This window comes from Ostrea edulis, chromosome 1 (assembly GCF_947568905.1).
Source record: "Ostrea edulis chromosome 1, xbOstEdul1.1, whole genome shotgun sequence".
In the NCBI taxonomy this organism is placed as follows: domain Eukaryota; kingdom Metazoa; phylum Mollusca; class Bivalvia; order Ostreida; family Ostreidae; genus Ostrea; species Ostrea edulis.
Window position 1 is genome coordinate 71515518 of NC_079164.1, and position 17351 is coordinate 71532868.

The window sequence follows — 17351 nt, forward strand, 5'->3', positions numbered from 1 at the left end:
TATAAGTAAATTGTATAACCCCTGAGTTCAATGCCCTTTGGGATTTAGGTGCCACAGAAATGGCAACGGTGGCGAACCGGGTGGCACGACAGGCCTTTTTAAAGGCTAAAACTGTTCAAAATTCCACTCAGGTAAATTATTTATGTATTGCAAATATCATATTTGCGTGTTTATATAGTTTTTGTTTGATGTGATTTCTGCTTTTTTGTTTATTTACTGTAAGGGCAGTGAAAACTTTCAAGGACAAACTCGTTGGACGTTTTCTCCTTCTTATGCTGTTGACTGTGTAACTTTTGAGCACATATGCCTTTTGTTAAACTAAAAAATGAATAAGTTTATGTGATTGTTTGATGTGTACTACTAAATATCTATAGTTGGTTAGAGGGTGTGATGAGAAAAAACTGTTTACATAATTGTATAGCAGAGGAAATTCAGAATAGATTCCTCAGAGTTGAAAGATAAACTCTTAGTGTATCTAGGGCCTGGGAAGGGAATGTAGGACAGAAAGTCACAGCCAAAAAGTCTCGGACAAAATGACCATGGACAAAAAGTCACAATAAGAAATCTTATGAAAGTAGGACAAAATGTCACAGGACAAAAAAGTCAGCTAGTTTTATAAGAAAATAAGACAAAAAGTCACAATATTCTAGAAATGTTTTGAAAGTAGAACAAAATGTCACAGGACAAAAGGGCACAGTTTATAAGATAATATTAATTTTGATAGATATTTGAAAACATATCTGTTCTTTTTGTAAAGTTTAAGAAAATATACATGTACATGCAAAATTAATATTTTCTATGAGAATCTGTATTAATTTTGACATTTAGATTTTGATAATAATTATTATAAGATTGTTATTCCTTTTATCATACTTATTGTAAAATATTAATTAGATATTAAAAAAGAGATTTTCATTGATATAAAATAAAAGTAAGTGTTGTGATTGTTTGGTTTACTATATTACATATTAATGATTGTCAAAACAAAATCTGGTGGCAGAATTATGGTTGGCTTCCTCTCACTCCAGATTATTCTCAAAACAAGAAGTAAGTGAACTGTCATATAATAATTGCTATATTGACAAGTTAATGATTTTTTGTTTCTTATTATCTGATATTGAACTGAAAGTGCTAAATGTGGCAAACCAAATAACAATAAGAATGAAGACATACATTTCCTTTTACCTCCCATTCACTGTAAGAAATGTCTGGTGTCTGATAGGGCTGTCACGGTTCCAAAAATTTTCGGGTCGGGTCGGTTCTAAAAAAATTTTACTTCGGGTTCTGGTATTTCGGTACGGGTCTATATAACTGTTTTAAAAATCAAATATACAGTTAAAATAAAAAAAAAACCTTATTGTAGTCTGACACAATAATTACTCGGGGACGTGGACTGAGGTTTAGACTTGACATCCATGGTACTAGAAACAGCATTGTCACTTCTACTCGTTTCCATCCATGCTTTCAATGTTTTGTCAATGACGATAATGCTCCTGTGGCGTATTTTCAATGCGTCTGACATATCTTACATGTACTGTCATTATTTACAGTTTTGTTCACAATGCCATCATTTAACAATTGATCAAAATACAGCCACCTTTGAGGATTTTGACGACATAATGACTCCATTTTAAAAACCAAACCCGAACCGAAATACGGAAAAATGGAACTGAACCTGACCCGAACAACACGACCCGTGGTTTTCGGTTATTTTGGATACCTGTTGCAGCCCTAGTGTCTGAATAATGTTTTGTGAGCATTTGGGTACCACCTGTTATTGTTAGCTTAAAAGTACATATGGGGTCTCATTTTATAAGTCATATTTGTGACTTTTGTCCTACCAATTTTGTGACTTTTTGTCCTATGACTTTCTGTCTGTATACCTGGGAAGGATAAACAACAGTTTGGCTTAATGGCCCCAGTCATGATAAAATGTTGGGGCCATTTTAGAATTATGGAGCCCCGAGAGTGTAGACTGGGACCATTTCTAAAATTAGCAATTTTAAATGATCGATACATTTCATTATGTCACTGTAAATTATTAAAATGGTCATATTTCTGATGAAATTGATGCAATTTTCACATTTTATATTGACAAATGTGTTTTGTTCTACGTGGTGAATATACAGAATAACCAAGATTTAATACTATGATACTGTTTTGAAGTTTTTTTCCTGTAAACTTTATTCAAGTCTGGAGTCACTAGAAATTCATTGACAAAATAAATCCTGGTTCTTTTTTTCTATTCCAGGCAAATTTCAACACTTTTAATGAGTCTTCAAAGGGAGTAAAAATTGTAAGTAGTATTGAGACAGACAGCATTGAATTTTATATATTATTCTTTTTCTATTGAATCAATATGGAATTAATAAACAAAATCTGTGCTTGTTTTTGTTAGATTGGTTTACTTGCTGGTGCCACTGCTGCAGTAGGTGGGGTGGGAACCTTCATAGCTCTCAAGGGAGCTGTCCATGCTTCAGATGCCCCTCATGTGCACCCACCAGCATTCCCCTGGTATCATGGAGGATACTTCACAGAGCTTGACAAGAAAAGGTATTTGAATAAAGATGTTGAGATCACCAGAGGGAATACAAGGCATAGCTTTACAGTCTGTCATCATCAGCAAAAACAACAAAAGATTAGCCGGGTGGTCTTACAGTAGGCCTGAGTATTGCCAGCCACCTCATGATACGACACGTATCACGATAGTCATGCGATACATTATGTATCACGATACAAGAGTCAATAATAGAATAAACTGATCATCTACCTCATTTTCCGTCATTTTTAGCTCACTTGAGCTAAAAGCGCAAGTGAGCTATTCTGATCACCCGTATTCCGGCGTCCGTCTGTCTGTCTGTCTGTAAACTTTTAACATTTTTGACTTCTTCTCAAAAACCACTGGGCCAATTTCAACCAAAGTTGGCACAAAACATCCTTAGGTAAAAGGCATTCTAAATTGTTAAAATAAAGGGCCAGACCACCTTCCAAGGGGAGATAATCAAGAAAAGGTAAAAATAGGGTAGGGTCATTAAAAAATCTTCTCAAGAACCACTGGGCCAGAAAAGATGAAATTTATAGATAAACTTTATTAGGTAGTGCAGATTATAAATTGTTAAAATCATGACCCCCGGGGGTTGGATGGGGCGACAATAGGGGATCAAAGTTTTACATACAAATATTTAGGAAAAATCTTTTAAAATCTTCTTCTCAAGAACCAGTGAGCCAGAAAAGCTGAGATTTATATGAAAGCTTCCTGATATAGTGCAGATTCTAAATTGTTAAAATCATGGCCCCCGGGGGTCGGATGGGGCCACAATAGGGGATCAAAGTTTTACATACAAATATATAGGAAAAATCTTTAAAAATCTTCTCAAGAACCACTGTGCCAGAAAAGCTGAGATTTATATGAAAGCTTCCTGATATAGTGCAGATTCTAAATTGTTAAAATCCTGGCCCCTGGGGGGTCGGATGGGGCCACAATAGGGGATCAAAGTTTTACATACAAATATATAGGAAAAATCTTTAAAAATCTTCTTCTCAAGAACCACTGTGCCAGAAAAGCTGAGATTTATATGAAAGCTTCCTGATATAGTGCAGATTCTAAATTGTTAAAATCCTGGCCCCCGGGGGTCGGATGGGGCCACAATAGGGGATCAAAGTTTTACATACAAATATATAGGAAAAATCTTTAAAAATCTTCTTCTCAAGAACCACTAAGCCAGAAAAGCTGATATTTACATGAAAGCTTTCTGACATAGTGCAGATTCAAGTTTGTTCAAATCATGGCCCCTGGGGGTTGGATGGGGCTACAAGGGGGGATCAAAGTTTTACATACAAATATATAGGGACATTCTTTAAGAATCTTCTTCTCAAGAACCACTGAGCCAGAAAAGCTGATATTCACATGAACAGCTTCCTAACATAGAGCAGAGTTAAGTTTGTTCAAATCATGGCCCCCTGTTGTAGGATGGGGCCACAATAGGGGATCAAAGTTTTACATATAAATATATAGGAATTTTTTTTTAAAAATCTTCTCAAGAACCACTGAGCCAGAAAAGCTGATATTTACATGAAAGCTTTCTGATATAGTGAAGATTCAAGTTTGTTCAAATCATGGCCCCTGGGGGTAGGATGGGGCCACAAGGGGGGATGAAAGTTTTACATACAAACATATAGGAAAAATCTTCAAATATCTTCTTCTCGTGAACCATTGGGCCAAAGAAGTTCACATTTACATGAAAGCTTTCTGACATAGTGTAGATTCAAGTTTGCAAAAACTATGGCTTCCAGGGGTAGGTTGGGGCCATAATAAGGACTACGGTTTTACATGCAAATATATATAGAAAGTCTTCTGATATGGACCAAGGTGACTCAGGTGAGCGATGTGGCCCATGGGCCTCTTGTTTTTGTTTGTTTTTGGATATAGTGCAGATTCAAGTTTGTTAAAATCTTGGACCCCGGGGATCGGATGGGGCCTCAAGGGGGGATCAAAGTTTTACATACAAATTTATAGGAAAAACTTTAAAAATCTTCTTCTCAAGAACCACTGTGCCAGAAAAGCTGAGATTTATATGAAAGCTTCCTGATATAGTGCAGATTCTAAATTGTTAAAATCATGGCCCCCCGGGAGTTGGATGGGGCCACAATAGGGGGTCAAAGTTTTACATACAAATATATAGGAAAAATCTTCTTCCCAGAACCACTGAGCCAGAAAAGCTGAGATTTATATGAAAGCTTTCTGATATAGTGCAGATTCAGGTTTGTTAAAATCATGGCCCCCTGGGGTAGGATGGGGCCACAATAGGGGATCAAAGTTTTACATAGGGAAAATCTTTAAAAATCTTTTTCTCAAGAGCCATTGGGCCAAAGAAGTTCACATTTACATGAAAGCTTTCTGACATAGTGTAGATTCAAGTTTGCAAAAACCATGGCCTCCAGGGGTAGGTTTGGGGCCATAATAGGGACTACGGTTTTACATGCAAATAGATATGGAAAATCTTCTGATATGGACCAAGGTGACTCAGGTGAGCGTTGTGGCCCATGGGCCTCTTGTTAAATGTTCATATTGTTAGGTCGTATGTAGATTTTTAAAGTAAGTCAATAGAAATTAACTCGTATGGTATCGCAATATCTACCCGACAATACGATACTCATATCGTGAGCCCTTGCGATCAATACGATCGATGTATCGCTGTACCAATACGATCGATGTATCGCTGTACCACTACACCTCTATTTTACAGTACATAATAAACTGAGATACCATGTTTCAGATGAGGAATATCAAAGAAAAGAATTTTCTTTTTACCCAATCATTGCTGCATCTTTGGAAGCAAAGGATTTTCGGTCTCCACTCATCGGGAATGGAGTGGACCAAAACCTCTTGGCTTACAAAGATGTTCTTGCTAATGCTTTTTTTTTTTTAACCCTAATACTAGTAATACAATCCTTTGAAACTAATGATATACCGGTAGTATTTTTACCAAAATGAATTGTGTTATGTTGGAAACAACTTTGACATCGTTTCTTATTTGTCAGAAATTCACTCTCACCATAAAATAGGAATCATGACTAAAGTTTGTCATTTCAATAAAGAAATAACTGATTTATTTTTTCTTTTGTAGATTTTTTTTTAAGATGAGGATGTACCTAGTTTTTAAACCAGAAAATACAAAAATACTGGCTCTTTTAAAGAACTAGAATGAACATATCATTTGTATGCCTATGGTACAGTTTGTTTACTTCCATGCGAAACATGTTTTACTCATTTATTACTGGTATAAGTAAACTTGAAGGTTAATGCTTAGGGATTTGTTTAATATCTCTTTGTGAGACCTGAGCCCCTAATGTATAAACCTGGGGTACTAAATTTCAGAATTAAAGGGCCCTGACCCCATGTGGCCACCAATCTGAAACTGAACCAGCATCCCGGGATTTATATTTTCAGTTTCTTTCGATGTAGGTTTTTACCTTCGTCTACATCAGAGGGATAATATTTGCATAAAAGGGAATAATGTAGGAAACAGCACTTTTTGAGGGGGGGGGGGGGGGTGTTTATATATGAGAATAATAAAAAATTCTGAAATAAGATGATGACTGTTTTTAATACCCTTTAATATTTCGCGCTTTTTAATGTCAGGTCGGACTTTTCCTTTCACGGCTGTGTGTCATACTTTTGTGTGTGGTTTATATCTACTCTGCTTATGAATCAACAAGAGATGTGACTTCCCAGGTCTTATTGCAAATATTGTATTTGGCAGTTGTGTTAAATCAGTTTTTAGTAGATATAAGATATTCTGTAATTTTTTATATCCACAGAGTATCAATTCTTAAGGTCATAGTTCATTAGCAAATGTTGCCAAAGTGGTTTCTGTCAGACATGTCCAAACCTTTTTTATGTCATCACAAGTCCCAGTTTGGTCTTCTTTTTTTGTTTGAAATAAATAATATACCACCTCTCTAATTTTATGATATATCTGAAGTAGGGGGAGGGGATCATCTGTATTAGCTACATTTGTGAAACTTGCATGCTGTTCGTCAGATTTATTATTTGTATTGCAGTGTAAGGAGGGGCTACCAGGTATACAAACAGGTATGCTCAGCCTGTCACAGTGTGTCACAAGTCCGATTCCGGGAAATGGTAGGGGTCATCTTCACTGAGGCAGAGGCTAAGGCAGAGGCTGCTGAGGTAAGATACAGTGAAAGTGAATTTTCCTTTATTTTGTTCACAATACACAGACATGAAATCTTTTAAACTTTTGAGTCAATGAGATGGTTTTTGGATTACATTCAGTGTAATGTGATCTAGAGTGACATTCCACTCATTCCTATTGAAGCATCAAACAGGGTACATCGTAAGGAGCTATGGAAATTATTTGTCGTACTACTTAATATTTATTGATATTCATTACAGTATACAATTATTGATGGCTATGATGAGAACAGCCAGCCAGTTAAACGTCCAGGAAAAATATTTGATTCCATACCGAGTCCCTATGACAACAAGATTCAGGCGGAGAATGCTAACAATGGAGTGGCTCCCCCTGATCTGTCGTATGTCGTCTTGGGAAGAGAGGGTGGAGAGGTGAGTGGTGATGAAAGGTCTAAGCAGACTAGTTTATTTGATTTTATGGATTTCTAGTTTTCAAAGAGCAAGTTTACAATAAGGTTTCTTTTATCCATATGCCTAAAAGCCAGATATTGCAGTTTTTGGCCAATAATTCTTGGGAAGTCAGTTTTTGGTACATTCTTAATCGATGCAGTTCAGTTACTGGGATGATTTTCTCTAGAACCAATGTGTCCTGCATAGTGAGTCTGAACTGTATGTGTATTGTTTTGTAGGACTACATTTTCTCCCTACTGACCGGCTACTGTGACCCTCCATCCGGAGTTAATCTTCCTGAAGGGGTCTACTACAATCCTTACTTCCCTGGAGGATTAATTGCCATGGCTCAAGCCCTCTATAATGAAATCATCGAATATGATGATGGTAAGTCTATTAGTTGACGAGTCAATTAACGTTAAAGCAAAGACTGTACATTAAGTATTGATGGAACTTTGTGAAGATACAAGTCACTTACTTGTGAAGTAAAGACAAGTCTGCATAATAAGAGTGGAGACAGTAAGTGGATATGGATTAAAATAAAGATTGATGAGGTCAATAGGTAGTTAATGTGTTAGCTGTGTTACCGTTTGGGGCGAGTGTAGCCAGTGCATACTTTTATATATTATAGATTTATCAGTAGCAGGCACGTAGAATTAAAAAATTCAGACATTATCTGGAAAGCTTGCAAAACATCATAACATCTTGCAACAAGACTTTGGACATTTGATCCGCCTATTTATTCAACACAGGAAATATAACACAGTTGATGTAAATAGTGTATTGTGATGTCATATTTAGCTTTGCTGCTCTCAAAACAACAAAACATATGAGGTGTCACTCTATCTCAAACTAAGTGTGTTCACTATGACTGATTGTGAAGTGAATAAAATTCAGGAAGATAGTTGTTATTGTTATGATGTTTTTTTAGGACAAATAATTGAAGTTTGGGTTTTTCCAAATGTATTTGTTGAAAATATTCCACACATATATATACATGTACTGGCATTGCTGCGACACATATACTCAATATTTATTTATTATTGAATTATGGTATATTGTTATTCATACTGCTTATGTTTTTACGCTGGAAATAGAAAGTTCAATATATACTGAACTATTCAACATTTTAATATCAGTTTATACCAGCTTGAAGATACTTGGATATTTGAATTTATCTAAAATCTTGGTACAAGTTTTGTCTATGTTATGGTGACTTCAAGTCATGTGGCTCAAACAAAAGAAAATGTGGGTATTAACAATGTAGTCCAAACTTTAGATTTTGAACCAATCCTCTCTTATGCATGTTACCTTTAGAGTTTGCTTTGCTCGCTATTAAGTGTGAAGTATGAAAGTGGATTACTTGTAGTGATTTATCAATCAGTTGTGAAGGAGGATTGTAAATTCATTGTATCTCAACTTATCCATGTTCCAGGTACCCCTGCCACACAGAGTCAGCTGGCTAAGGACGTGGTGACCTTCCTCACTTGGGCTGGGGATCCGTATTTTGATACAAAGAAGCAGATGGAATTGAAGGTATTTGAAAGCAGATGTAATCAACCAGTGAATTTTCTACATTTTTTACAAGGGTCCTGTGGCTTTCGAATTGGGAAAAATTGTCGACATTTCAGTCAAATTGGGAAAAATCAATTTTATCGTAAACGAGTTTTAAAATCATATCAAACATTACATTATCTTTATTTTACACATCTAATTTTCTTTAACCTTCTAAAAGTTTAAGGATGTATGGGACTGACATCAGAGTAATTAAAAAATCCTAAAAATGAGTGAAATAGATAGTATTGTACTCATTTTATCGAAAAAAGACATTTTTTAGATAGGTTCGTGAGTTCGTTTCCATGGTAACGAACATCAAAGATACCCTTGCTGGAGACATTATAATTGACTGAAATTTACTATTTGTCTAAAAAGGGGTATGGAACTGACATCAGAGCAGTGAAAAAATTCCTAAAGTGATTAAAGTAATTAGCATTAGTTTTAATTTAACAGAAAAATTCATTTCTAAATAGGTCTTTGAGTTCGTTACCATGGTAACCATCATCAAACATATCCTTGCTGGAGACATCATATTTAGAACCTGTAGAGAACCCGGAAGTGTATGGCTGACATCAGAATAATTAAAAAATTCTAAAATTGAATGAAATGGATAGCATTATATTTATTCTATCAGAAAATGACATTTTTGACATAGGTCCGTGAGTTCGTTTCCATGGTAACAGTCATCAAACATATCCTTGCTGGAGACATCATGTTCAAGACCTGTAAACAAAAAATGGAAAGGTATGACTGACATGAGAATAATTAAAAAATTCTAAAATTGAGTGAAATGGATAGCATTATGTCTATTCTATCAGAAAATGACATTCTTGACATAGGTCTGTGAGATCGTTACCATGGTAACCATCATCAAACATATCCTTGCTGGAGACATCATATTTAAAACCTGTAGAGAACCCGGAAGTGTATGGCTGACATCAGAATAATTAAAAAATTCTAAAATTAAGTGAAATGGATAGCATTATGTCTATTCTATCAGAAAATGACATTTTTGACATAGGTCTGTGAGTTCGTTCCCATGGTAACCATCATCAAACATATCCTTGCTGGAGACATCATGTTCAAAACCTGTAAAAAACACACCAAAAAACGGAAGGGTATGACTAATTTAAAAATTCTAAAATTGATTGAAATGGGTACCACTATATTTAATTTACCAAAAAAAACCCACCTGTTTTGACATACATGTTGGTCTGTGAGTTCGTTTCCATGGTAACAATCGTCAAACATATCCATACTGGAGACATTATATTCAAAACCTGTGAAAAATATACATGTAAGGTTGACATCAGAATAATTAAAAAATTCCAAAAATTACGTGAAATGGATAGCATTATATATATTTACTATTAAATAAATATATATATTAAATATAATAAATATTTATATATAAGTATTGCTTTATGAAGGAGCTTTTTAAAGATTTGTTCCCTATATATTCAGATATAAAACTTTGATCCCCTATTGTAGCCCCATCCTACTCCCCTGGAGCCATGGTTTCAACAAACTTTAATCTGCACTATGTCAGGAAGCTGCCATGAACATTTGAACTTTCCTTGCCCAGCAGTTCTTGAGAAGATTTTTAATTGACCCCTCCCTATTTTTGTAATTATCTCTTTTATACCTTTAAAGGTAGGATGGCCCTTCATTGCATGAAATTGGCCTGCTTGTTCTGGAAGTATTGTACTGGAGATTGATTGATTGAATATTGTTTTACGTCCCTCTCGAGAATATTTCACTCATATGGAGATGTCACCAATGCCGGTGAAGGGCTGCAAAATTTAGGCCTATGCTCGGTGCTTAGGGCCATTGAGCAGGGAGGGATCTATCTCGTGACACATCTGCTGTGACACGGGACCTTGGTTTTTGCAGTCTCATCCGAAGGACCGCACCATTTAGTCGCCTCTTGCGACAAGCAAGAGGGTACTGAGGATCTATTCCAACACAGATCCCCACAGGATTTTTGTGGAGAATATTTTATACATTTGTCAATATATATCTACTATTTCGCTATTATCTCCCCTTGGAGCAGGGTGTTACCCTTCATTTCATCAAACTTAACTTGCCTCGACCCAAGGATGCTTTTTGCCAAGTTTGTTTGAAATTGGCCAAGTGGTTCTGGAGAAGAAGTCGAAAATGTGAAAAGTTTACAGACAGTCAGACGATAGACAACGGGTGATCAGAAATGCTCACTTGAGCTAAAAATGAGTTGCATTTTTTTATAAAATCATATCAAAGATAAAAATTCTGCAATCTAAAGTAAAATCAAAATTCCATTTGTAACTAGTTCTAACTGTAACTGGGACCATTACATATGTTCCCCAAACCAGTTAAAAAGTAAAGTCATTGTAAACCTATAGCAAAAATCATTTTATTTTAGCCTTTAATTACATGTAGTACGTTTACTATGATTTACTATGGTCATTTCAGTGCAAAGAAATAAAAGAAAGCAATGCACGTGCATACACGCACACACGAGTATGATTCCGTACTGTTGTTGATGTCATTCTAGTACAGGCCTTTCTATCATATACCCACAGAAAGAATTTCTTAATGTTTGCATCAAATACAAGAAAGTTATAGTGATTTTAAAATCATCCAATCAGAAATCAGCACACGTGCGTGCACATGCTGACCAGTAATTTTAACCACAGCAATTTGTAAGGAGTACCAAGACACACCTAAAACCTAAAAATCAAAAGAATTTGATGAAAAACAAAAACATTATCGTCCTTCAAAAAATTTACTTTTGAAATATGATGCATGTGCATGCACGTTTGCGTTGGCATTTTTTTGTTACACCAATATATAGATACACATATCATCTACCTATGAAGTGAATATCAACTCATTCGCTTCATTAATAAGAGAGTTACAGATGTTTTAGTACATGTATTATCCAATCAAAAAGAAGCGCACGTGCATGCGCGTGCAGATTGGTAATTTTGACAAATTGAATGCAGATCAGTTAAGGATCTCAATATCTACCTATGATATGAATATCAAACCATTTGAATGAGCAACAAAAAAGTTACACTGATTACAAAATTCGTGTACGAAAAATGTGATGCATGTGCATGCACGCGCGTGCAGACAACACGACTATCATTTGCGTATATACAAATAATATACTATCATCCTAACAAGGTTTCATGTTGATTCCTTGTGAATTCTGATTTTCAATTTTTTTGTACCAAAATTGTAATGCACGTACGTGCGCGTACATGCACATGCAGACAAATTACTATTGTTTAGTTTTGTGTTTGCATCCCACACTCTTCCATGTTTCTTTCCTGTGGGTGCATTGTTCAAATATTGACAACATGTATTTGAACAATTTTAGGTATCTATTAAAAGAATAAATAAATTATATACATGTAGTTGTGTATGTATAACTTAAAATAAGACATAAAATTGTAATGAAGTATGTGCCCCTATGATATATATTAATAGAATAAATAAACAATATTAAATTTTACAATGAATATCATAAGTATTCAAGATTATTACTTTAGAGGTTATTTTGTATGCAGGGTCCTGTATAAAAACTTATTACTAAGTATAAATTTTGTAGTAAGTTTTCTGGTTATTGGGTCAATTGCAGAGTCAACATACAGAATTTGATCCATGGTTGTTGAGTGTCCATCATGTTTAGGGGCGAAATCAAAAGACCAATGTCAGGAAAAAAATTTAAATTCAAATAGTTAGGGGGCCTCAGGGGGAGTAAAAACTCAAATAAGTTTTTGTCATCCAACATTGATTTCACTTTAGTGGAAAAAAGACAAGTGGCTGTTAAAAACCACATATTTTACCAGTAATGAACATTAAATATTTTAAATGTACACTTTAATTTGTGAATAAACAGAAGTAAAAGTATAACAGTATTATTTATACTCGCATGTTTTTACTTGTTAATCGATTAGTTTCAACATTCATAATATTTAGATTTAAGGGGGGTGGGGTGTGATTTCGTGAAAACTATGTAAAACGTATATGGTACCAATTTTGATGTGAATCTAGTTTTTGTCAGACATTGAACTTTTGATTTCGCCATCGCCCCTTAACATGTTAAATGATTTAAGAATTCCTCTCAAAACTTAGAGGTACACTTGCATCAAATATTTGATGTGTGTCTTGCCCAAACTGCATTTAGTATTAGGACTAACTTATTGACAGGTGCAATTATATAAACCTAGATACATTGTACCTTAATGATAGCCAATAGTATATGATATAATGAAAAAGAGCCAAATTAATTCACTGAATATAACTTTCAATTAAGCTCAATAAAATAATTAGTTAAGGGTACAAATTCAATATATGTGAAACAATAATGGACTTTCAATATTTTGATATAGTCTGTTAAATTGTGATATTGATTTATTACAGTTGAAAAGTCAAAGGGTCTTATAAAAGTTACTATATTCACATCAAATACAAAATAATATGTATTAGTAAATAGTTCGAAATAGTTTCAATTTAAATTTTACATAATATCTCTTATTTACAGAATTCAGAAAATCAAGTATTTTAATAAAAAGACCAGAAGGATATGAAAAGTTAAAAGCCTACCATTATATATTTATTTGCAAGAGTTATGTATTTGCATCAAAATATCTGTATCTATGTTTCTTTTTTATGCACAAGTAACTTATTTTGGTGAGTGTATACTTATTCATGGTGGGCAGTATATACATGTAGGTATGTATGCATTTAAAAAAAAAAACTAGAGTTCCTTGCAAAATTATGCACATAACAAAAATGTACATATTTATCATAATACCATGCTTGTCATTTTTTCATTATAGGACTTGGGCGATCTTTAATTTGCATATATATTTTAAAAACAAGCACAATTATCCAGCGAGCTTGACAATTCCCAAATATTGTTTACATGAAATAGATATAGAACAATTATATTTTACTCTCACATGGTATGTGTAACACAAAAAAAGGTGAATACAACTAGATTTCATCATTGAATCTGTCTACATGGTCTAGCTGACATTTAATAGTGGACACTTTGGTCTGAAGAAACTAGATAATACATTAGGTGAATAGAAAACTAATAATGTTAAATAAATTTCTTTAATGAAGCGTCTTGTTAAAAAAAATATTTAGTGTTGTACATGTATAATAGTAGTGTCATAGTGTTGAAATTGTTGGGCTGAATTTAAACTTAATTGGCAGAAAATACCTAGCATCCATCTTCCTGCATGATCGAAAAAGGCCATGGTTACCTCACGATTTTATTGTAATCAGCTATCAATTAGTGTATTACTATTCCTTTGTAATAAAATTACTTTTTTTGTTACTCGGGGGGAGGGGAGGGGGGTATTTGAATTACTGAACTGAAAAACAATACTGATACATCAATGAACCTCGGCTATTTACATGAAGTGTTAATATTGGGGCCTAAGGAAGCTGAGTGACAATTCATATTCTTTTTGTTGTTCAACACATTCATGCTGGCATAGAATTGCAGCATACTGTCATGAATGAGTCAACTTTCACATCTTACGCTAGGCCTATAACTCATTGAAAAATAACCTTTGTTTAAATCATAATTCTAAACTCATTTTTATGAAATCTAAAACATTTATCAAAAAACATTTGATCTGGACATAAATTCTATTCATGATTTCAAAAACTTTTAGCAACATTAGATGCAGAAAACATGCATAATTAATAAATTTATCATTCCATTTCCTTATATTCCTTTGTAAGAGTGGAACACAATCATATAATATGTGTATGGCTGCAATGTTCCGGGGGGGAAAAATAAGACACTGAAACAAGATACTGGAGATATTTGTGCTGTTAATGGTGTAAAGGTTACTATGAATTGAATCTTAATAAGTGGATGAAAATGATTTCAAAATCAATTATATAGTAAAATAAATAAAAGTTGACCCATTTATGGCATTATGCTGTATATTTTGCACAAAGTGAAAATAAATCAAAGCATGTCACTGGGTTTGTATAATTTGTATGTGGTGGTAGATTTTTATAGTGTCCTGTCTCTGTTTTCTGTACTGCAAACATCAACTATTAAAGGAAGAAAAAATCTTACTCATCAATTTATGTAAAACCAAAGATCCACCACTGATCTATTGTGTATATCCTAGCTTTATATGACCCCTCCTCCAACAGATATTTAAATTTATAGAGATGTATATTAAAACTTGACAAATACTTTAACATATTCATTCTCAGATGCTTGTATCATACACTTTGTATGTTTGGCTAAATAATTTAGGTTGATCTAGATCTTCAAAGTCTATGAACAATCAGCTGACATTGACAATTTAATAAGCGCCGGTGAATTCATACCCTATTTCAATATTGTTTTCAAGCATCGATTTTCATGGAATTTTTGGGAAGATTTGCACTTGAACAATTTTGTTTTCTTCTTATTTGACGTACGTGCGTACTCGGCAGTAATTTATTAACCTGTTAACAGTGATTGACAAACCTTAACACATGTCTTGCGTCTACGATTGCAAATATAGATGATCCGGCGTCTGGTGTCTTGGTGAGGCAGCTTTCCATCGTCTTCTGTGGGTCAAAAAACCTTGATGTAACGCTGGATCGCTTTAGCTGACTGAAATCCGCGTTTCTCCCGCATTTCAATGTTTCAAAAGTCTCACTATGTTTACATTGCCGAAAAGTAATTAAAGTCGTAAAAATTTACGCGATTTGTTTTTATTTCGAATATAATAATATTTTTGTCATAGTTTATGTAAAATATATCTATAGAATTAATTGCATTGTAGATATTATCTAACATACACTCAGAATCAAATAGGAGATGCGAACGACACAGGATTTATTTACGTCATTCGGAGTTGCGCGGTAATTTCAAAATCGTCAGTCCCGTACATCCTTAAACTATTCTATCCAAAACCTTCCCATAACTCTTTGTTAAGTCTTATGTATATAATTCACATCGAATGTTTATTTTTTTCAAATACGTTTTCCTTTCATAATTTTATTATTGGGAAAATTGCAAGCTAAATTGGGGGGAAATTGGCAATTTTTAGGAGGGGAAAGGGCTGAAATTCGGACCCAAAATGGGCCTTAAAAAATCACTGTCAACACTCTGTGTAATTAGTAATCCGTGAGAGAATAATCCTTGTGCTCATTTGGGAAAAATTGTTTTTACACCTGTTGCTTCAAACATTAACTTGAAAATTGTACAATACATGCTCAGGTATTTTAATTCAGAAAAGAATGAACAATTTGTCATTTCCTGAAGTAAATTGTTTAAAATCTAGTCCCTAAGACTTTTAACCTTTAGAACCTTGGGTAAATAGCACAAATCAATCCTTGGGTAAACAGAGTTTTCGAACCTTGTTCAAGTGAAGGACAGTAAATCTGAATGTGTTGAAAGGAAACAAATCCAAAGGACATTTGTTCTAGAACAGCAAGACTGTTGGTTTTGCTTCCAGACTTAGGGCATTCATTGGGGGTATTAAATTATACAAAAAATCTCTAGAATTTTACGGGGGGGGGGGGGGGGGTATAAACAATGAAGGCATGGGGTAATTTGTATAGTTATCTCCCCAAAAAATCTCGCATTGGTTGTTTATAATTAATAGTAATATAGGTCTGCTTTTATCAAGAAGTGAAATACTTCAAAGAAACACGATAGGTTTATTACAGACTAAACAGTACCGTAGGTTTATTACAAACTACACAGTACCGTAGGTTTATTACAGACTAAGCAGTACCGTAGGTTTATTACAGACTAAACAGCACCGTAGGTTTATTACAAACTAAACAGTACCGTAGGTTTATTACAGACTAAACAGTACCGTAGGTTTATTACAGACTAAACAGTACTGTAGGTGTAGAATTAAATGTGACGTTATTAACAATGTACTGTATATATTTCAGATCTATTCACTATTAGATGTAGAATTAAATGTGACGTTATTAACAATGTACTGTGTATGTTTCAGATCTATTCACTATTAGATGTAGAATTAAATGTGACGTTATAAACAATGTACTGTGTATGTTTCAGATCTATTCACTATTAGATGTAGAATTAAATGTGACGTTATTAACAATGTACTGTGTATGTTTCAGATCTATTCACTATTAGATGTTATTAACAATGTACTGTGTATGTTTCAGATCTATTCACTATTAGATGTAGAATTAAAACAATGTACTGTGTATGTTTCAGATCTATTCACTATTAGATGTAGAATTAAATGTGACGTTATTAACAATGTACTGTGTATGTTTCAGATTTATTCCCTGCTCTTACTTCTGGGTATAGGATCTTACTACTACAAGAGAAGAATCTGGTCCTCACTTAAACATAAAATCATCGTCAAGAATTACAGTAAGCCCAGCAAGACAGTACTGAGGTCGATAAAACCAGGCTCTCCTAAAGGGGGTCCAAAGTCTTAACGAGTACGGCATATTTATTAGCGACCAATTGTATAGTGACACTGGACATCTGAGAAAAAGACTTGAGGGACAAGAATATTAATGAAGAGAAAATCTTGAGTTCTGGAAGAAGGTTTTGGCTTGAATGTTTCCAATGTGTTATTTCTAAGAAGAAAAATAAATTTTTAAATGTTGTTCTAGTGTATGCTGTTCATTGTCTTGTGTACACACATATCTTCAGGGGTGCATTTTACAAAAAGAACTT

General features: G+C 34.1%; 1 protein-coding gene and 1 long non-coding RNA gene across 2 annotated transcripts; one reads left to right on the forward strand and one right to left on the reverse strand.

The window, feature by feature from the left end:
• On the forward strand, positions 1-17280 carry LOC125683005 (cytochrome c1, heme protein, mitochondrial). The gene is made up of 8 exons (XM_048923661.2): positions 1-131; positions 2252-2296; positions 2399-2553; positions 6565-6691; positions 6917-7087; positions 7345-7492; positions 8541-8641; positions 16943-17280. The coding sequence occupies exons 1-8, from the start codon at positions 60-62 to the stop codon at positions 17105-17107; spliced, it is 984 nt and encodes a 327-aa protein (XP_048779618.1). The 5' UTR covers positions 1-59; the 3' UTR covers positions 17108-17280.
• Positions 9260-10616, reverse strand: LOC125669450 (uncharacterized). The gene is made up of 2 exons (XR_008801342.1): positions 9855-10616; positions 9260-9751 (listed from the first exon to the last, which is right to left on the reverse strand). It is a non-coding gene; the product is annotated as an uncharacterized LOC125669450 (long non-coding RNA).
• Positions 17281-17351: the final 71 nt, after the last annotated feature.